Source organism: Corythoichthys intestinalis, chromosome 10 (genome assembly GCF_030265065.1).
Source record: "Corythoichthys intestinalis isolate RoL2023-P3 chromosome 10, ASM3026506v1, whole genome shotgun sequence".
NCBI lineage: Eukaryota > Metazoa > Chordata > Actinopteri > Syngnathiformes > Syngnathidae > Corythoichthys > Corythoichthys intestinalis.
Genome location: NC_080404.1, coordinates 30,811,769 through 30,835,264, shown reverse-complemented (window position 1 = coordinate 30,835,264; position 23,496 = coordinate 30,811,769). Strand labels below are relative to the sequence as shown.

The following is a 23,496-nucleotide window of genomic DNA, read 5'->3' as shown; positions in this document are numbered from 1 at the left end:
ATGATATCTGATGTCAGCTGTCACATCCCAGTCGGTCTGGGCCCATAATAAGAGACAATAATAACAACTCATTAAAACCGAGGGCAGGAACTGTGGAGCTCATCGGCTCATCAAATTAACCTTTGAACACTTCATATACACACATATTGCTTTGAGCTCACTCACTCAAACACATGCACACACACAGGCGCACGCACACACGTATTTCAGCTACCTGTTTTTCTCTCAGTGGCTACCTAATCTTAGGGTTTTCCACACATACACACACGCTCCCCCCACTCGCAGCCAGTGGGTGTGTCAACAGGGGATTGGTCCTTTCTGCTGGGTAATTGATGAATTATATGCAATATGCAAATGAGGCGCCATTAATCTCCTGACTGACAGCTTCGTTTATGGGGCCTTAATGACGGCTGGATTAGATTCTAATTAAAATCTGCTCAAAGACACCCCACGCTAGGAAGCTGCTGCCGCTCGTCTATCGCCCTATGCTTTTCCCCCCTTTTTTTAATCTCTCGGACCCTCCTTCGATATATTTCATCACTCCCTCCACCTTTCCTCCTCCTCTGCACACTTTTTCTCCTCGTTCCATCTGTTAATATTCCTCCTCGCGGGCATACATGCGCCCACCAGCTCATGTTATGAAGTGTGTAGTATGAGCGGAGATGAGCCGCGCTGCTTGTCATTAAGCCTGATGTGGCCCGTGTCATTCCCCCTGTCAGGACATTCACACCGTTTAGTCAGAGCCCAAGTGATGTCTGACAGCTTTTCACCAATTCCGCACCCTCCTCATGCACACCCCAAACCCACAAATAGGATTGATTGAGCATGTCCGGTCCAATCAGAGCATAGAAGAGTGCACTCAACTAACTCTACAAGCCAGACTGTGCTCAACAATGCATGGCACATGACATCTGGATTGTTGGACTAGCATGAACACTTTGAACATGTTGTATCACTTTTTATACCCAGGCCCAACTAAAAATATACTCAGCACTCCAAGTTCCACATCTAGGACCTACACTGAGCTGCAATAGCATAGTAAACCCGATGACAATTACTGGAAGAGTCACAAAATGGTGTAAAAGGTGATGATTGTGTATCAATCACCTGTTTTGCAGTCAAACATTCAAAAGTTCTGAGAAAGTCAATTAATTCAACTAGGAGTGGGAACCTCAGGGCACCTCCCGATACGATACGATTCGCGATACAAGGCTCACGATAACGATTATCTCACGATATCACGATACAGCGATTATCAATATATTGGTCAGAAATTTGATATATGATATTCTATGATACAACTGTTGAAACGAAAAAAAAAAAAAATCCAAAATAGAAAAAATACTGTCATTTATTAAACAGTGACACCTTTTCAGTGCATCATTGCTGTGAAATATAAATCTACTGCAAATTGTGTACCTGCACATATAGAGGAAACAAACCACAACCACTGATAGTTCATGGAGAGATCATGATGAATGGCACACTTAATTTCTTTAAAGTTTTAAATATTTTGAAAACATTTTAACAGTGCTGTAGATGTCAGTCAGCAGTTGAGCTTGGAGTGGGGCAATTATAAAATTGGTGGGTCTTCGTATATGACCTTTGTTGCCAAAAGCATTGGTTTGAGCACTTCCACCATCTGCTTCAGCATTTGAGATGTCGGACTCAGTCAGTCACATTCTTCCTTGCCTTAAAAACAACAAAATAAATTAAAAAATATTAGCTACTTAATAGCTTTTGAGTTGAAAACACAAATTTCTGTGTTGGAAGTATTGAGTGACTTAAAAAAATATGAATAGAATGCATAGAAATTAATATTATTATTATTAATATTATACTATATATATTATAGTATATTAATATTATATAATATTACCTATTCTTAATATGTAGGCTACATTAATTATCATGCACATCACCTTATATATCTTGGAAGCTATTCAAACCATTTTTATAGCTTATTGTATCAAAATGGTAGTAATAGTTTGTGTAGTAAACTAGATGGGAAGTGGTTCTCAAATAATATCAAATAAATCAGTGAATTGATGTAGGCTTGTTCGATATTCATTTTCATCCAGTTTAAGGTCCTGGTTTATTTTATATTATTCAACATCAAATGTCATCAAAATAATACATGGAAGCTATTCAAACCATTTTTATAGCTTATTGTATCAAAATGGCAGTAATAACAGTTTGTGTAGTAAACTAGATGCAAAATGGTTCTCAAATAATATCAAATAAATCAGTGAATTGATGTAGGCTTGTTCGATATTCATTTTCATCCAGTTTAGGGTCCTGGTTTATTTTAATATCATTCTACACCAAATGTCATCAAATTAATACATGTAAATTAAAAAATCAATTACTAATACATTGCAGAACTTTCTTACCTCAAGTGATGAAAGCAAAGCAGTGAAGAAATCTGGTGACCACTTCATCACCAGCTCCCAGTGAACCTTATTTTTATTAGACAATTCTTGCATGCAGCAAAGTCCTTGTTCACCTTACTTCCTTTCTTTTTGGTACAAAATCCAAAGTGTGTCCAGTGTGTGATTTGTAGCAATATTTTTCTCATTTTTTCCTCCACCGTTCTCACGAAGCTTTTTTATTTATTTTTCAACCCACTTGGAGCTTCCTCTCTTCTTCTTTCGGCGACTTGTGCGCACTTTACCTTCACCGCCACTCTTGAGCGTCCTTAGTGGACCGCCAAGGAATTGCTCAACAAACATTGAGCAGTTTACAGCGTCCATACTCCATTGTATGGCCAATATGTCAAATAAAAGTATCGATACTTGGCGGGAGCTTATCGATAACCGATCGGGTTGCAAAATATCGCGATATATCGCTGTATCGAGATATTGTCACACTCTTAAATTCAACCTTGTAGTCTATTGAATATCTACATGCATTTAAAAAAAAAAATGTATTTGACTTTTTCTGAGTAGCGTACTTCTTTATATACTCAAAATACCCATAGCAACTTGCAAGAAACACAAAGTCAGGAAAATAGTCATACCCTCTTTTATCGCAAAGTGATGACGAGCGTAAACGTGCTTTGAGCACGGTTGATTGCGGGTCTGTGGGGTACAATGGATGTAGTGGGGAGACTGCGTTTCAGTACACTACAAGACAATTGGCCCAGTGTGAGTCTGCTCGATGTAACATGAAATTGGGGGACGGGGGGTAAAAAAGCAACAAATGGCCAAAGTGAGACAAGAAGGAGTAGTGGGCGAGCGCATACATTTAATAAGTACATAAATGAATGAGTAAGCTGAACAGTAATGAGGCGCTTTATTGACCCCATCGGGGGAAAGTCCTTTTTTTGCTTTGCTCGTATTTATGGGGGTGGGAGGGAAGATTTGCTGTACAGCAGCCTTCCAGGAAAACACTCAGAATTTACTTAATTTTCACTAGCCGCCTCCTTTTTCCTTGAGTTTTATAGACCTAAAGGCCACTTTTTGTAAACATGGGCCACCCATCTTAGCCTCAGCGTGACTCAAAAGAGAGCAAAATGCACTAAAGTGGCTAATAACCGATGTTGTGCTTTGCAGTTCACGGCCCGGCCGACCGCCCAAGAGACTGCAGACGGTGACTGACGGCGGCGCGCACCACATGCTGTCCCACGGCAGTCTGATGCACGCTGGGATCATGCCTCCTGCAGGTGACCACCCAGCACTCATGCGTACACAAATTATGTCTTATACCTGCAAAAACGCAAAAAATAGAAACTATGAAAAGTCAGTTTTTTACCGTGCATAAAGACATCTCAAGTTCCAGGGTTTGTTCTTCCCTTGTGCTTGTGTGGATTTTATTTTTGCTGTCCAAAGTCAGCTGGGATAGACTCCAGCCCACCTGTCACTCTAAAGTGAACAGGCGCAAAAAAAAAAAAAAAAAAAAAAAAAAGGATAGAAGTCTTTATTTGCAGAGCAGATTGAAGATAAGGTGACTTTTGATACTTTCTCGCAATGACACATTCATCCCATTACTCAAAGTTGTAGTAGCAGAAGTGAAAGGCGGAGTTGAACAAGGTGACTAATTAGTAAGATGAACACACACTGCTGACACCTCAGATAAAGAATTGCCCGCAAACTTTTTTTTTGTAGTGGAACTACAAAGTTTAGAAACATCCTTTCTAATCTTTAAACCTGTAATACTTGCCGGACCTGTTAATTATCTCCAGCAAAATTTAACCATAATTTGATTTTTGAAACTGTATGTAATGTATTATAATCTAGTGTAGTAGAACTATAAAATCAAGGTTGTGAAACAGAAAATGCTAGAGGACGTGCCCAAAGGGATCATTGTGAGTGCGTATAGTAATTTTTTATAAGTAGCCTGGATAAGGAGAAATAGTATAGAAAATGGATTGATGTTTCCCATCACAACAAATGCCAAAATTTTGATTGTGTGTATTTGTATTAGTGGCCAAAAGCTTTATAACACTGTAAGGAATCAAGCACAGAGCATTTATTCATCCAGCATTGCATTTTTTCACGAGTGTATGGTTGTTAGTCTCTAATTGCCATGGGAATGACAGATGATCCATTCTGGGTATCCTTCCTTTCACCAAAAGTCAGCTGGGATGGGTTCTAACTCAGCCGAGACCCTAATAAAGCTCTATAGAACATGGATGGATGAAAATTGGTCTTTAATTAGTCAAATGCCTCTAAAAGGTCACAGCACAGCACTGTATTATTAAGCTTGTTTGTGAGGCGTGTTTTTTGCGGCGTATGCGTGTCTGTGTGTGTGTTTGTATGTATGTATGTGTAAAACGAGAGGCAGGAAAACCATTGTTGGCACCTGCCCGATCTCAAAGTTGCCCTTGTCTTTGTTTTGTCTGTGCGAGCTGATCTTTTCATTCTGCTCCTCAAAAGATTTTCTATTAACCACTGATTCCATTGCTGTTGTTCAAAGCTGCACTATCGTGTGTGTGTTTTGTGATTGTTGCACGAGAGCTCTCTGTGGGGGAAAAAAAAAAAAAGAGTTCTCTTTCTCACCTCAAGGAGAGGGCACGGCGGCAATGTCAGCTCTCCTGATTAGAGGCAGGCCCACATGAGAGAGAAGAGAAAGAGAGACTGAGCGAGCATACCGTCGAGGACATTTGAGCGTAAAAAAGGCGGCGGGAATCGTTTGATGTGATACCTCCTTAGTGTCTCTCTCACACACACAAACACATGATGGCAGCCTGGTGTCCTGCTGAGATGCTGACATTTTGAAAAGGTAAAAGTAAGGCGAGGAAAAAGGGCACTGGAGAAGATGAGAAGAAAAAAGAGAACAATTTGTTGTGGTTGTCGACGTTTTTGCTGGGACAAAATGTCTTTTCAGTGAATACGAAGAAAGAGGAGAAAAGACAACAGAGCAATTGAGCTTGGTGCTAACGTTCTGATGTAGCCAAGATCAGGAAATTAAGACTTACAGCCTTGTTTGTATTTCTTCACTGCTGTTTGTTCAGTTGTGCAGATTTAATAATTCGCTGTGTTTGTCCGCATTAGAGCAAGACATATCTAATTGTATGAATTTGAAAGGTTGCTCTTGCCGGTTAGAGTATCCTCAGAGGTTCACTGGAGAAATTGAAGTGTGGCCCACTATTTGCCTCACCCTTGTTAGGCAATAGGAGCACAACCTCTATTCAAAACGATCTTGTTTTTTCCACCCAAATACTATGTGGTTAAACTGGTGAGTTTTGACCTGTGCACTCCATGTGGGAGAAATGAATGTCTCTCTTGATTCCCTGCCAAACTAAATGACTGGTGCACCGGTGCGGCTAGAATGAATGTCTTCCAGTGACAACCTCCTGCACATCCGCACAGCTTAATCTTCCACCGGGGCCATTGATCTAACTGCTATTGATCCCCTTTCCTTTTGCTATGTCTCTCTCCCCCTGCTTAAGGAGCTTATGTTTAGTTACATCAGTGTAGCTTTCATTGTGTTTTGTGGACAACTCCCTGTCCACCATTAAAAAATAAATGCAGTGGATATGAAAATGTATACACACCAGCCAGCAGGTTTTTGAGATACCACAATATATGAATATAAAAGTTATTAAGAAATCATAAATTGAGCGTATGACGGAAATTTCTATTAGCAGTAGTGTGCAAGCAGTTTCAATTAAATCAACAAATGCTAACGACCGTTAGGTTTGCATATGAGGCGTCATGCTAAATAAAGACACCACCTTCTAACCTTACAAACGACCCCGAATAATACAGAAACCTAACCACTAGGGGGCTTAGCCCTAACTTAACCCTAAACCAGGGGTCGGGAACCTTTCTGGCTGAGAGAGCCATAAACACCACATTTTTAAAAATGTAATCCCGTGAGAGCCATACAATATGTTTAAAACTAAAAATACGAGTAATGTGTGCCTTTTATGTAATTTCAACATTTTTAAAGTACAATAAGTCTCTGAATTCTTTTTAATAACATTGTTATGCTGTTGCTAATCAATTGTGAATATTTCTTACCATTAATGCGACTTCTGGTGCTGCATGGAGTTGCTGATGGTTTTGTAGTCTGGTTGATACTTGATGAGGTAAAGCGTGATGCAGGCATTGAGAAACTTAGAATACATCTCTTTTCATGTTCACGAAGAAGCGAAATGAATCCTCTGTTTTTTCCTAGCATACACGGAGCACCATCAGTGCACACTGAAACAAGTTTGTCCATTGATAGATTTTTTACACGGAGCACCATCAGTGCACACCGAAACAAGTTTGTCCATTGATAGATTTTTTTCTTTAGCGAACTCAATGAAGGACTTGAATAAATCCTCCCCTCTTGTTGTTCCTTGCATAGCCAAAACTGCCATAATTTCCTCATGTAGTGTGTCACTGACAACATACCTTGCGATCACGCTGAACTGTGATAAATTGCTTACGTCCGTTCACTCATCCAAAGCGAATGAAAAAATGGAGCCGAATTTATGTCCTTCACTTGCGTTGCCTCAATTTGATTTGACATCATGACGGTACGATCGTGAACAGTTCTTGCTGACAGAGCATGTCTTTTATCCGTTTAATAATCTTGTCTTTATCCGAAAAGTCGTCAAAAAGTTCAATGGCAACATCAAGCATGAATGCTTTGGCGTACTCCCCATCTGTGAAATGCTTCCCATTTCTCACAATTGCTAAAGCGCCAGCAAAGCTAGCTGAATTCCATTCACCTTGTTTGGTCCAAACACGGAGTTGCTACTGACTAGCTTGCACTCTTGTAAGAAGCTCTTGACATGCTTTCTTCCTGTTGTCCCCCGCCGGATATTTCAATGCAAATGTAGTATGGCAGGTGTCGAAGTGCCGCTTTATATTTGACCTTTTCATAGATGCAATTTTATCATTGCATATTAGACACACCGCAGAACCTGCTCTCTCCACAAAGGCAAATTCCTATGTCTATTCCTGTTCAAAAGTACGATACTCCTCGTCTTTTTTTCTTTTTGCCATCTTCTCAAAAGGGTTTCTAAAATCAGCGGGGAAAACGAAACTAAAACCGTGGGGAAATTACTACGCACATGCGCACATCGGCCTCTCTTTTTGACAGCAAAATACAGCGGCCCCACTCGATCAGTGTCTGCCTCATCTGCGTTGCCAATGCAGTTGATACACAGATAAATAAATAGATAGACGCAACAGCGTACTGCCTTTGCTCTACTTTAACCGGTCACTCGACGGATAAGTCGGGAAGAGTTATTGAGATAGATTACATTCACCTAACACTTACTCTACATGTTTTCTCAATTTTTGCACACATGCACACTTTTCACCTACACCTACATACAAGTTAAACACTGAGTGGGAGACTTCTGAGGGACTGACAGCAAAATCGGAGAAAAAGTGTGTGGGATTTTGTGTATGATGGTAAGACCAAAACCTTACTTAAATACCACATAATACATTATAGTTCCCACCAACATGGTCACTATGTTGTTTATCGGCATTGTGACGCAGTGGGCTTCTCTACTTAACTCAGCCTAGGAGTACAATGTCAGGAACACACAGAGCCAGGTCCAGTTCACAAAATCAGCTTTTGATTGAGTATGATATACATACTGATAAACCGAGTAAAAAGTTCTCTTCGGCACAGCTTCATCTACTGAAAGTGGTAAGGCACTGCTCCAATGTAAACTTTCTTCAGTTTTCCACCTAGGTGGAGGTCATTTTCATTTGTTTTGCTTTATTTGTTCTTATAGATCTGTCTGCTCTGGCCAAGAAGATCAAACTGGAGATAGGTGGTTACCACAGCAACCAACAACATGGCTGCCACAACGGAGAAAACGGTGACCACAGTCCTGGATTGGGTGGGTATTGTCTGTTTTTATCCACACGCACACAATCTGTTACACCATGCCGCACAATTAAGACGTCCTTTCACATCTGTCAATACGAATCATGCAGCCGTGATTACATGTGGCTGATTGAACACAGGATGTGGCATCAACTGGGTAGCTTGCTTACATTTGAGAGAGAAAAGAGGCGACCACCAGGGAAAATACAGTGCTACCTTGACTCTGGGGTTTAATTCATTTCATGACCAGGTTTGTAGCCAAAAGTCATAAATCAGATGGAAATATTTTAAAATTCACCAAGGAAAGCAATTCAGGTGTGACCTATCCCAGCTGACTCTGGGTGAGAGGTGTTCACGTTGGACTGGTCACCTGCTAAAAATCAGACACATAGACAAACAGCCAAGGTGTACACGCGGACTGTATTCTGCCCACCTCGCATCGTAGATGGAGAAATAGCGAAATGGAGAGATGACTAAGATGAGAGGGCACAGTCCAATCAATAGCCTTCTCTCTAATTCACTACCTTGAATGCAAACGACAAACGGGTGGACAATCGATGGTGCGCACACACACACAAACACACCCACCCACAAACCGGATTGACCGACACCCACCCGTCCTCCCGCCGTTATCGACAGATTAAAGCGACATCAGTGTGTTTAGACAGATGACAGGGCTAACACGGAAGACTGTGTGGAATACACTATCAATCCAAGGCACACATGCACACACACGCACGCATAGTTTAAATTGTGTGCCTCTTTATATGTTCCTATCATTACTATTATTAGTTTCTATTGTAGGTCTGCTCGTAAGCTTTGTTTACCACTGCCGATAGCATCTGTGTGGAGTTAGGTCGCATGGTTACCGCCGCCCGTTAGCATCCCGTAAAGCTTAATCACTCTAGATGGTAGAGTCAAGTGGAAACACACACATACACACGCATACAACTTTTTTTTTTTTCATAGTGCCACCCACTGCCTTATGGGAAGCGTATGGCCCCTACTAGGGCTTGAACGGCCACAAAGGCGGATCTCACACATACACGAATGTGTACACACAAATGCTGAGTGTGACACCTTTCCGAGTACGAGCGAGCAGCCATTTGTGCGTTTAACAAGATCTTCTGGGAAATTTACAGCGACTGTTTGTTTACAGTAATGGTTTGTTTGGATAAACATGAGAGAGCCACTTTGACTTTTGATGTTTTTTAATGAAACATAAGAGAGAGCAATGGGAGGGCCAAAAAGAAGGGGGGTGGAAGGTAGGGTGTGAATGAAATGATAGCAGGAGGTGGTGCGGGTGACAGTGTAGAAATAAAATGTGGACAGAGGCTGCTACTTGATTGTGGCAGCAGCTGTTTTGTTTACATCATTCACATGTTCTTTTGTTTGGGAGCATCCAATAAGCCAAAGCAGACACCGAAGCAAACATATGTTCAGTTACTCACTTTCATCTTTCTTCTTTTGCGTTTCTCATTCCCTTTTTTCTCCATTTTGCCATTTTGTAGTGTTGTTTGAAATTGACGTACAGAGGCACATTGACATATCAATATCAATTTACTCTAATTTCAAATAGTTTGTGACTTAAAATGCCATGTTTTTATGCATTCCAGCATCTTTGAAATAATGCATTAATTAGTTATATTAAAGTTTTTCTACAAGAAAAACTGGCACTGTAAAATGTAAGTATAAACACATTAAAACTTAATAAAAAAGAATGTAAATTTTTTTTTACTGGTTTTGCAGCATTACTTTCCTTAATTCTCTCCTTCTTTGACCTCTTGTTCCTTTCTTCTTGCTTTCTTCCTCACTTACATAGTTTCCTGATTTCCTTTTGTCATTTCTCCATTTACTTTCCTTGCTTTGTCTGTCCCTTCTTCAATTCTTTTTATTCGTCCTTCATCCTTCACTTTCCAACTTACTCCCCTGCCCTTCTTTTGTCTTTGCTTTTACAGTTCATTTACCTTCAGCCGTATCTTCATTTTCTTTCATTTGTCTATATTTTCCTCTTTTTTGTTATCCGCACAACCACATTTCCACCCCGCTCTCCCTTTCCTCTCTTTATCCCTTCTCTCTCCTTAACTGTCCTTCCCTCATTCCACCTCTTCAACCCTCCCTAACTCCCTTTCATATTATTTATGACAATTGTGCAGAAAGGCGCCCAACATTGTTTTTTTTCTCCCTGCCTTTGTGTGCATAATTACCCATCATGCATTGCTGGCCAAGCACCAGCACTGCCATCAGCTTCTTTTGTTCCACTTCCTCCCCGTGTGTGTCTTTTGTTTTTGCTTGTGCCTTTATTAAATGATAAATATTTATGTCAAACCCCTCCTGCTCCCCGCACCTCCACCCCCAAATGGAATTGTTTGTGTCCTGACCAAAGGGACGTCAATAAGCCACAGGGGTGCTGTTGGGAGAAGGGATTTCCCTTAAAAGTGAGTCAATTTCTTAACTTAAGGAGGGCTTTTTGAACAATGGATTGGGCGAGATTAGATGAGGTGAGCTCGGATGTGGTGAAAGAGCGTCAGAATATATAAAGGGACAAACGGCTTGTCGCTAGTGAGTATTGGGAACATCATCATCATGTCTTTTTGCTGATATAAACACAACAAACATCACCTAAATGCAATTCAGAACAAGCCGGAGGAAGGGAAAATCACTACTGAGGCTCAAGAGGTTCGTTATTTGTTCACATAAGCACATCCTGTGAGGTTGTTTGGATTTCACCTTAATACTGATCGGGTTCAATCCTGTTATCCTCTGAGACATTCCTAAAATGACAGAAATTTCAGGCACCCTACCATAAACTTTGAAGAGACACCTAAGAATGTTTTAAATGATTAAACACTACTAAACATTATAATACGTTCTGTATTACATGTACAAATGAGGGATGGACTCCTTTAGCTAGTACTGTAGGTGACCCAGGAGTCAGGAAGTCGGCTAAAATGTTAGTTATCTTATTAATGACAGTGCAGCCTGCTCCATTTAGAACCACGCCACGTTTAGAACTATCCACACACGGGACAGTAGCATTTACTCATGGTCAGTCGAAACCGAAGGATGTCTCTATCTTGCTCTCTGTCTTTCTCTCAGTATCTCACTCTGTCTCTCATGCTGTCGGTCGGTCTGTCTGTCTGTCTCGCTCTCTTCACTTCAATAATGAGGCACGATTGTGACGGGCTGACTGATAAACAAATAATAAAAAATCTGCTTGTCTGGGGTTGGCATTGGACCTCCCAAGACTTCTGAAGAACTCAAAGAAGACTTTCCTTATACAATGCCGAAAAAAATAATTACCCTGCTCATCTTATTTTCTCCCTCTCAAGTTCTGGACCAGTTGCCCTTCATGATGATGTCACATCCCCTGATCCCGGCCAGTCTGGCACCGGCCTCCGTTTCCATGGCGATGGGCCAGATGAACCGCCTGAGCACGCTGGCCAGCATCGCCAACATGGCACAGCTCCACCATGCCAACCCTGCTACCCGGCCCCCTGCCTCCGTCATTAAGGTGAATGTGCACAGAAGCTTGTTGACCTAAAATCTGAAATCATGTCAGACAGCGGACTATATTGCTCCATTGCTTATGGTCAGTAACATATAGACTAGTTTTAGTAGCCAAAATAAAAAGTTGACTTTAGTTCTTCATGTTATCATATCAACCTGTTCCACTCAATTGCATTTTGTTTTTTTAACATGAAAACTTCATAGTAGTGCCTCCAGCAGAAATATTGTGTGTTTAATAAGGTAACAGGCTGCTATAATAGTTTTATTTCTTCAGTGTATAAAAAGCTCCACTGCATTTGAACTGCCCTTTTGTGAGTCTCCAAATAGATACAGGATCTGACATGGTGGACTCAAAAGGTTATATTTTTCCATGAGAGAAATATGTATTATTCTGGTGTTTAATGTGAAAACAAGCCCTTCCCTGAAGATTCATAAAACTCAACTTTTTAAAGTAATCTAAACTCGTGCTTCTTTTTATACTCTTAGTACAAAATTTTTGTGAGAAGAGATCTTATTTGCCAATATCCTGATGATTATCTCTGTACTGACAGAGTTATTATGTGTGCCCAGAAACTATATGTCATCTTGTATTTAGTGGAATTAGGACTTCTTAAGAAAAAAAATGATTGGAAGGAGGAACACTTTATTTTTGAACAGTTCACAGATTCCAAGACTAATAGCAACGATCCCAATTTTTCTGGGGAAAAAATTAGGCCAAAAGTTTCCATCCCGTATCTATAGCTAGGTGACCGGTCTTCAGCAGCCAATTCATTAGAAACACCTTCCTAATGGAATGACTGTTCCTTCGTTTGCCAAAAGGAGCGAATGCACGACGACAGCCCCTCCCCTTCGCCCTCGCTGGAGGAAGCCCAGATCTCGTCCAATCACAGCAGCAGCGTGTCCAGTTCGCCATCTCACACAGACCGGGCTACAGAAAACACACGTATGTCCTTAACCAATGTTTTTATGAGCAAATGATGATAACGACAAATGCCTGTATTGACTTGTTAAACGTTTTGACTTCAGATCAGCACCACGATGGCGTCACATTAAGTCACTGTGTGTTGGCGCAGTCGGAGGTCAGGGAGTTGGACTCGATGGAATACGGCAAGGAAAGCATAAGAGGGCGCATTGAAAAAGGTATGATTTAGTCAGGAAAATTCATACAACTATAAAGTTTCTGGATTTGGATGGGGAAAGTTATACTTTGTGGGTTAGAATTAAGTAGAGTACTGTTCAAATTAAAGTTCCGATTGTAGCAACAGTAGAAGAAGATGATGTGCTCCAACAGTCAATTAAGAATCATAAAAACAAAGGGGTAACGATGAGAGATACTAGCTGATCTCATCCTAAAAAAAAATTATAACTTTTAGATGTTTTAGGACGTTCACATTAGCACAACTACAACATTCACTTTGGGTCAAAGACTTTCTCTAAGATCTTCTTGTCAGAGCGATTAATCATTTGTAGATTCTTAATCAGTAAAGATTATTCCACGGACTAATCAATAGGTGGACAACAAAAGCCTGCCAATAGGATGTTTGGATACTTGGAATAATCTATGCAAATACAGCGTCCTTCGCAAGATGTTAAAAAACAAACGCTATTTTTAAAGAGCTGTTTGACTTTACTTTTAGTTTTATTTTGTGCCTTCCATTAAAGTAGATATCACAAAGACAAAATGATGTTGCACAAATACAGTGCGGCAAATAAGTATTTAGTCAACCACTAATTGTGCCAGTTCTCCCACTTGAAAGTATTAGAGAGGCCTGTAATTGTCAACAGGGGTAAACCTCAACCATGAGAGACAGAATGTGGAAAAAAAATAACAGAAAATCACATTGTCCATCCATCCATCCATCCATCCATCCATCCATCCATCCATCCATACATCCATCCATCCATCCATCCATCCATCCATCCATTATCTTCCTCTTGTTCCGGGGTCGGGTCGCGGGGGCAGCAGCTTTAACAGGGAAGCCCAGACTTCCCTCTCCCCAGCCACTTCAACCAGCTCCTCCGGCGGGATCCCAAGGCGTTCCCAGGCCAGCCGAGAGACATAGTCTCTCCAGCGTGTCCTGGGTCGTCCCCGGGGCCTCCCGCCGGTGGGACATGCCCAGAACACCTCTCCAGGGAGGCGTCCGGGAGGCATCCGAACCAGATGCCCGAGCCACCTCAGCTGGCTCCTCTCTACGCGGAGGAGTAGCGGCTCGACGCGGAGTCCCTCCCGGATGACCGAGCTTCTTACCCTATCTCTAAGGGAGAGCCCGGACACCCTGCGGCGGTAACTCATTTCGGCCGCTTGTATCCGGGATCTTGTTCTTTCGGTCACGACCCAAAGCTCGTGACCATAGGTGAGGGTAGGAACGTAGATCGACTGGTAAATCGAGAGCTTTGCCTTTCGGCTCAGCTCCTTCTTCACCACTACGGACCGGTGCAAAGTCCGCATTACTACAGACGCTGCACCGATTCGCCTGTCGATCTCCCGCTCCCTCCTACCGTCACTCGTGAACAAGACCCCAAGATACTTGAACTCCTCCACTTGGGGCAGGATCTCATCCCCGACCCGTAGAGGGCACTCCACCCTTTTCCGACTGAGGACCATGATCTCGGATTTGGAGGTGCTGATCTTCATCCCAACCGCTTCACACTCAGCTGCGAACCGCTCCAGTGAGAGTTGGAGGTCACGGCTTGATGAAGCCAACAGCACTAAATCATCTGCAAAAAGCAGAGATTCAATGCTGAGGTCACCAAACCGAATGCCCTCAACGCTTCGGCTGCGCCGAGAAATTCTGTCCATAAAAATTATGAACAAAATCGGTGACAAAGGGCAGCCTTGGCGGAGTCCAACCCTCACTGGGAACGAATTCGACTTACTGCCGGCAATGCGGACCAAACTCTGACACCGGTCGTACAGGGACTGAACAGCCCTTACTAAGGGGCTCGATACCCCGTACTCCCGGAGCACCCCCCACAGGACTCCCCGAGGCACACGGTCGAACGCCTTCTCCAGATCCACAAAACACATGTAGACTCATCGGGCGAACTCCCATACACCCTCGAGGACCCTGCCGAGGGTGTAGAGCTGGTCCACTGTTCCACGGCCGGGACGAAAACCGCACTGCTCCTCCTGAATCCGAGATTCGACTTCCCGACGGACCCTCCTCTCCAGCACCCCTGAATAGACTTTACTGGGGAGGCTGAGGAGTGTGATCCCTCTATAATTGGAGCACACCCTCCGGTCCCCCTTCTTAAAAAGTGGGACCACCACCCCGGTCTGCCAATCCAGAGGCACTGTCCCCGATGTCCACGCGATGTTGTAGAGACGTGTCAGCCACGACACCCCTACAACATCCAGAGCCTTTAGGAACTCCGGGCGGATCTCATCTACCCCCGGAGCCTTGCCACCGAGGAGCTTTCCAACCGCCTCAGTGACTTCAACCCCAGAGATCGAAGAGCCCACCTCGGAGTCCCCAGACTCTGCTTCCTCAAAGGAAGGCGTGTCGGTGGAATTGAGGAGGGCCTCGAAGTATTCTCCCCACCGGCTCACGACGTCCCGAGTCGAGGTCAGCAGCACACCATCTTCACTATACACAGTGTTAATGGTGCACTGCTTTCCTCTCCTCAGGCGCCGGATGGTGGACCAGAATTTCCTCGAAGCCGTCCGGAAGTCGTTTTCCATGGCCTCGCCGAACTCCTCCCATGTCCGGGTTTTTGCCTCGGTGACCGCCGAAGCCGCAGTCCGCTTGGCCAGCCGGTACCTGTCAGCTGCCTCCGGAGTCCCACAGGCCAAAAAGGCCCGATAGGCCTCCTTCTTCAGCTTGACGGCATCCCTTACCGCTGGTGTCCACCAGCGGGTTCGGGGATTGCCGCCACGACAGGCACCAACCACCTTACGGCCACAGCTCCGATCGGCCGCCTCAACAATGGAGGTGCGGAACATGGCCCATTCGGACTCAATGTCCCCCACCTCCCCCGGGACAAGGGAGAAGTTCTGCCGGAGGTGGGTGTTGAAACTCTTTCTGACAGGGGATTCTGCCAGACGTTCCCAGCAGACCCTCACAATACGTTTGGGCCTGCCAGGTCTGGCCAGCATCTTCCCCCGCCATCGGAGCCAACACACCACCAGGTGGTGATCAGTTGACAGCTCCGCCCCTCTCTTCACCCGAGTGTCCAAAACATGCGGCCGCAAGTCCGATGACACGATTACGAAGTCGATCATCGAACTGCGGCCTAGGGTGTCCTGGTGACAAGTGCACATATGGACACCCCTATGTTTGAACATGGTGTTCGTTATAGACAAACCGTGACGAGCACAGAAGTCCAATAACAGAACACCACTCCGGTTCTGATCGGGGGGGCCGTTCCTCCCAATCACGCCCCTCCAGGTCTCACTGTCGTTGCCCACGTGAGCGTTGAAGTCCCCAAGGAGAACGAGGGAGGACCCAGAGGGGGCGCTCTCTAGCACACCCTCCAAGGACTCCAAAAAGAGTGGGTATTCTGAACTGCTGTTCGGTGCATAAGCACAAACAACAGTTAGAACCCGTCCCCCCACCCGAAGGCGGAGGGAGCCTACCCTCTCGTCTACCGGGGTAAACCCCAACGTACAGGCGCCAAGCCGGGTGGCAATAAGCATGCCCACACCTGCCCGGCGCCTCTCACCATGGGCAACTCCAGAGTGGAAGAGAGTCCAACCCCTCTCAAGAGGATTGGTACCAGAACCCAAGCTGTGTGTGGAGGAGAGTCCGACTATATCTTGTCGGAACTTCTCTGCCTCACACACCAGCTCAGGCTCCTTCCCTGCCAGAGAGGTGACATTCCATGTCCCAAAAGTTAGCTTCTGCAGCTGGGGGTCGGACCGCCAAGGCCCCCGCCTTTGGCTGCCGCCCAACTCCCTACGCACCCGACCCCTTTGGCCCCTCCCACAGGTGGTGATCCCATGGGAAGGGGAACCCACGTTGCCTTTTCGGGCTGAGCCCGGCCGGGCCCCATGGGGACAGGCCCGGCCACCAGACGCTTGCCTTCGAGCCCCACCTCCAGGCCTGGCTCCAGAGGGGGGCCCCGGTAACCCGCGTCCGGGCAAGGGAAACTGGGGTTCATTTATGTTGCTCATCATAAGGGGTCTTTTTGAGCCATACTTTGTCTGGCCCCTCACCTAGGACCTGTTTGCCATGGGTGACCCTACCAGGGGCTTAAAGCCCCAGACAACGTAGCTCCTAGGATCATTGAGACACGCAAACCCCTCCACCACGATAAGGTGATGACTCACGGGGGGAAATCACATTGTTTGAGTTTTAAATAATTTATTTGCAAATCATGGTAGAAAATAAGTATTTGCTCAATACCAAAAGTTCATCTCAATACTTTGTTATTTAGCCTTTGTTGGCAATAACGGAGGCCAAACATTTTCTGTAACTCTTCACAAGCTTTTCACACAGTGCTGCTGGTATTTTGGCCCAATTCTCCATGCAGATCTCCACTAGAGCAGTGATATTTTGGGGCTGTCGTTGGGCAACACAGACTTTCAACTCCCTCCACAGATTTTCTATGGGGTTGAGATCTGGAGACTGGCTAGGCCACTCCAGGACCTTGAAATGCTTCTTACGAAGCCACTCCTTTGTTGCCCTAGCTGTGTGTTTGGGATCATTGCCATGCTGAAATACCCGGCCACATCTCATCTTCAATGCCCTTGCTGATGGAAGGAGATTTTCACTCAAAATCTCTCGATACATTGCCCCATTCATTCTTTCCTTTACACAGATCAGTCGTCCTGGTCCTTTTGCAGAAAAACAGCCCCAAAGCATGATGTTTCCACCCCCATGCTTCACAGTGGGTATGGTGTTCTTCGTATTATGTCTCCTCCAAACACGAGAACCTGTGTTTCTACCAAAAAGTTCTATTTTGGTTTCATCTGACCATAACGCATTCTCCCAGTCCTCTTCTTGATCATCCAAATGCTCTCTAGCGAACCGCAGACGGGTGCGGACGTGTACTGGCTTCAGCAGGGGGACACGTCTGGCAGTGCAGGATTTGAGTCCCTGGCGGCGCATTGTGTTACTGATAGTAGCCTTTGTTACCGTGGTCCCAGCTCTCTGTAGGTCATTCACTAGGACCCCCCCCATGTGGTTCTGGGATTTTTGCTCACCGTTCTTGTTATCATTTTGATGCCACGGGGCGAGATCTTGCATGGAGCCCCAGATCGAAGGTGATTATCAGTGGTCTTGTATGTCTTCCATTTTCTAATGATTGCTCCCACAGTCGATTTCTTTACACCAAGCGTTTTACGTATTGAAGATTCAGTCTTCCCAGCCTGGTGCAGGTCGACAATTTTGTCTCTGGTGTCATTTGACAGCTCTTTGGTCTTGGCCATAGTGGAGTTTGGAGTGTGACTGACTGAGCTTGTGGATAGGTGTCTTTTATACTGATAATGAGTTAAAACAGGTGCCATTAATACAGGTAACGAGTGGAGCCTCGTTAGACCTCGTTAGAAGAAGTTAGACCTCTTTGACAGCCAGAAATCTCGCTTCTTTGTAGGTGACCAGATGCTTATTTTCCACTCTAATTTGGAAATAAATGTAAAAATCAAACAATCTGATTTTTTTCCCACATTCTGTCTGTCATGGTTGAGGTTTACCCATGGTGACAATTACAGGCCTCTCTAATCTTTTCAAGTAGGAGAACTTGCACAATTGGTGTTTGACTAAATGCTTATTTGCCCCACTGTACATAAGAATACATTCCTCTCAACTCATTGGCAGCCATTGACAGCATTAAATGGATTTTAAATGGATTGATTGTCTATGGACGTCAATGGCAGGCAATAAATTCATAATAAAAGTGATGTCATTAATTTGCTCCATTGGAGTGCATTGATACATTGTTGACATCTCTTTACGTAATCTCTACTTAACAATAATTCTTTAAAATTGACGGTTATTGAGCGAAAAAAAAAAACCAAAAAAACAGTTGGGATCAGTTTGAAATAGACATGTCCCGGTATGATATTCTGATGGTATGATAACCTTAAGCCAATATATCACTGTTTCATGGTATTGAAATTGCAGCTCTAAAATGTGTTACTTTGAGATATCTGGGTTTAAAAAAAAAAAAATTTAAAAAGACACCGCTAGACTCACTAAACACGCTGGATTGGACTCTCATAGCTGGTGGAAAACGTTCATGTCAGTGTTTACTAACTTTTAATTTTGTATAAATGTGAAATCATATTGGATTGGATTGGCAGCCACCCTCCGCAAACGTGTTTTACATCTCAGTTGGCACTCCTGTAAGCCGCGGCCGTCTGTAGCTTTTCTGTAGCCAAAGTATTCCCATACCATTGTTACATTTTCTTTGATGGGGAAAAAGTTCAGGAGTTCCACCTCCTCCAGCCATCGTGTAGCACAGCTGACTCACTTACACTGAGCAACAACTGGTGGTAGAAGGTTGAGCCTTGCAGCTGCAAGCGAAGGATTTCTCCATGCATTTTTGGAACATAAAAAATAGCTAATACCTTAGGGACTGTATGATGGAAAATCTTTGCGGTTTTGAAACCGTGACGTTTTCATACCACCGTATACCTTGTAACCGGTAATCGGCACATGTCTAGTTTGAAATTTGTTTTATCGAAAAAGTAGGATATTTATGGTGATATTTTATAATTCACTGCACTTGATTTGATGCTTTATATGTATAAAAAAAAAGGCCAAATGGTTAAGAAAGTGTTTGTTTCCATGACAAAACAACCCTTTTACAAACAACCTAAATTCCAAAGCATTGCTCTCCATTTGTACACTAATTTAAAGGGAACCTCAGACTTAAAGACTTATAGATTCTAACAAGCCGCAATTGTTCTCTTTTACTAAAATTAGTTATTAGAAACGCATAAAATATTGCCATTGATTTAAAAATCCATAATATTTAGTACATGCTTTAACCTACAGAGGGCGCCATGTTTTATGGGTGCAATGGACGCTCGGGGTGATGATGTAGTTTGTCACTGTCACTAGACGAACACTTTTGGGTTACTGTAATTCTTTCAAGGTCAGTGGTTCCCAAACTAGTCCTCAAGGACCCCTGTGAGTCCTGATTTTTGTTCCTACCGATCGAGCACAGACCGTTTAACCAATGATGTTTCTGCTAAAACAAGGAGCACCTGACTACAATCAACTGATTACACTTGTAAAACACCGGATTGGTACACATGTGTCGTCCTGTTTTGTTGGAAAGAAATCCAGCACCCACAGAGGCCCGATGTGAAATAGTTTGGGAACCCCTGTTCTAGGTGGTGAGGCGTCCAACACATGCGCACATCGGTTAAATCCCAATTAAACGTGAAAAACGAGGGATCACGCTACTACGTTGAAGTATTTTCTTTAAGCAACTTTAGTATGTTCTGTCTGTATGCATCTAAACAAAACAAGCTGAAAGCGCACGGTAGTACTTTCTGTGTCAGATTCACCTCTTGTTGACGTTTCGCCGGTGTAGCACATTTTAGCAGAACACCGTTTTTTCCCCCTACTCTTGTCTCGTCTCATTCTGTCTTTCCTGTTCATTTTGCTTTTGCTGCTCGTTTTGTGAAATATCAACAGCGCTGTCATGCTCATTAATGTTCCTCTGGGATTCTAATTGTAAGTGTTGAACACATGACATGTTTATGTCACTAAAGTCATACTCTGGACGCGCGGCAGCGTAACCATGTGACATCACCGCCCTGCGATGTCAACAACAATCAGTGGCGGTCCTGGCTACTTTCGCGCCCTGGGCGAACCACCCCATCAGCGCGCCCCGCTTACGTTATTTTATTAAAATAGTCTATCCCCCACCCAGAGGCGTAGCAAGGGTCCCCGGAGGCCCTTGGCAACAGGCAACATGGGGCCCTTTGAGCATGTGCAAGTAAGGGGGACAGTTGGACTTGTAGCAATAGCATATTTAATAAAAGTCTAATAAAGCCTCGCTCTCATAGAGCGCTTTTTTGGACACTCAAAGCCCCCCCCCCCCCCAATTGCATTATTCATTCACTTCACACTATCCTTAATTATTTACACACACGCCTTAATAAACAAAATGTACTTCAGATTATTATTATTATTATTATTGTGCTTAGTACACATACCTTTACACATGCCGTATTCTACTGTCTAGCCTGGTAAGTTATATTGCTTTTACTTAATAAGGATAACATTCTGGCACAGAAGTGAATCATGTAACATCTTATCAGTCTGGCTGATCAGTGTGTATGGTGATTCTAAACACTGATTTAATGTTCTAGGTAACATCTTTATGCATGAAGAAACGCTAGCATGCTGCAATGCTGTTAGCAAACGCTAACAAGCTCGTTACAACAAGTTAAGGCAGTTAATTGGTCTACTACTACTAGTCTGCAGTGCTTCGACTACATTAGCACATAAAACTACAGTAACATAGTACACTCACCGCTATCTTGCTTCCTTTTCTCCTCTTCTACTTTTTTTCTTTCTTTTTTTTATTTCCAGATAACTTTTCATTTTACCAATTAAAAAAGGGCCCGATCGCCGCCCACTCACTCTGAGTCACGTGACACATATACTTATTTGTGCAGTAAAATGAACACGAAGGTGGGGGCGACGGGTTCGAGTGTGCGCTGCGTGCGGTCATCTTGGCCATAAAACTGGCGAAAACTAAACACTTTACACTCATATGGATGTACATCATTTTAAGATGCTAAAGTAACACCTACCCTGCAATGCGAATATATTGCAAAGAACGCTCTCCTCGACGCAGCGAGAACGAGTGGGATCAACCAGCCGACGTAAGAGGAAAAACACGAAACGGTCGCGCTGATAACGGCTCTAACTTATCATAAGAACTTTATGGCATGAAGAGGAAATACTTACATTCGTTCATTGACGCACAGATTAATCCTCAAACAGGTGGGGTGGCCCCCTCTGCTCGAAATGCGCACCTTACGCTTACGCCGATTCTCTTTTTTTTAATTTTATTTTATTTTTTTTAATTGAACACTACAAAACATACAAATAACAAATAATACAAACAACTAGTTCACATAGAATATAACCATCTCAACATATTTACATCATTAGACATACAAAAAAATAGTAAATAATTAATTTCCTCTTGAGTTATTATTTTTATTTAAGTACTAAACAATTTTGCATGAGCTTTTTTTTATACTAGACTTGCATTTATTATTTTGTATCATATTAAGTGATGTGAAATATGATTCAAATTCAACCAAAAAAAATCTTAAAGTTCGGATTTACTTTTTGATGTACGCCTATTCTCGTTCTCAGAATATGCAGCACTTGTGACGTAACAGGACTGGTTGCTATGGGAACGTACGCAGCGGCATACCACATACCCAAGTAACCTTGTTAAAAGGAGTATTAAAATTGCTAATAAAATCGTTTAGGATTATTTTAGATGCATATATGTTATATTTTTCCTGTAGAGTATTGAACGAGGAATATGATAGACCCATTAATGGACTTTCTTGGAAAAAAAATCACCATTTCTTAAAGTAGTCACATAAATAACGAGGTGGCCTGTGAAAAGCTGTTCAGGATACGGAGCTCTGCTCCTCTCCTTGCTGTACCGCTGACATTAATTGAGTCTCGACATGCTCACTCCCTCTGCAGTTACAAGCAACTGTTCCCTCACCTGTCACGTTACCCCTGCCCCTTCCCACCTTCCTTGAGCCATGATTTTACACAGCAATTGTCATAACAGTAAGGGGCGGCCTGGTGCTCACCCGACCAACGTGACATAGACATGAGCGGTATTAGTCTAGAAACTAGCGAATTATTTTGTGCTGTTGTTGTATTTACTTCTCGTCGAGGGCGCTTGTGCGCCCCCATATAGATTGCACCCTGGGCGGTCGCCCACATTGCCCATAGGAAAAACCGCCTGTGACAACAATGACACCCTAGGAGTTCAGCTAATTTTACAAATTGTATAAAAATGATTTTAACTCATAATAACGTCTATCTTTTAAGGACTACAAGTCTTTCTATCAGCGGATCCCTTTAAAATGACAAGTTCCATCTTTGAATCATTTCTCTCAACAATGGAAGTGTGCATATGTGTAAGGTAGTTCGAGCAACATAATCCTTTCATGTAAAGAAACTGATGATATCGTTTCGCTCCCCTAGCTAGAGCGAAGGTGAGTCAAATCTGTCCAGCAGTGTGGCATTAGCCAGCTATTTGGCAGGGGCGGTTGGGGGGCCGCGGCCTAACGAGCCGGGCGGCGCTCCCGTTCCTCATCTACATAACGACCCGCCTCCCTGTCGTTAGGGCCTCAGCGTTGGCGCGGCGCTGCAACGTCAGTTTGTTTGCTTCTCTCTGTCCGGGAGCTTTGCATTAGCTTAATGAGGACTGCTCAAGGACAAACAGTCAGCAAAAAAATAAAGAGGGGAGCGCCTGTGCAAATGTATTCTAATGCCGAATCGCATTATTCCATAAATCAAATCTCCCAAATCGCAAAGGCGTCCTCAGGTAAGTTTTTTTTTTAAGCGGGGGGCGGCTGTCAGGTCGCTGTGAACATATTGACAAAGGCAATGACTGTGGGCGCGCAAGGGCCTCTTTCGGGTGGACGCCACATTTATGCAATTGACTTTGAATTGATTTTCCCGCATGCAAATAAAGCCTGCGTACATTTGCCGGATTGCATGCTTCTTCCGCAGATCGGGGGGAGCAAAGTTTTCAAAG

At 43.5% G+C, this 23,496-nt stretch overlaps 1 protein-coding gene across 3 annotated transcripts in view; it reads left to right on the top strand.

Annotated features, from left to right (window-relative positions):
- dachc (dachshund c) overlaps positions 1–23,496 on the top strand; it is a 69,702-nt gene that overhangs the window by 22,376 nt on the left and 23,830 nt on the right. For all 3 annotated transcript variants that reach the window (XM_057848723.1, XM_057848721.1, XM_057848722.1), the window contains 5 exons: positions 3,555–3,664; positions 8,189–8,296; positions 11,616–11,797; positions 12,613–12,736; positions 12,820–12,933. In XM_057848723.1, the coding sequence (XP_057704706.1) occupies positions 3,555–3,664; positions 8,189–8,296; positions 11,616–11,797; positions 12,613–12,736; positions 12,820–12,933 (638 nt within the window). The remainder of the gene's footprint in view (positions 1–3,554; positions 3,665–8,188; positions 8,297–11,615; positions 11,798–12,612; positions 12,737–12,819; positions 12,934–23,496) is intronic.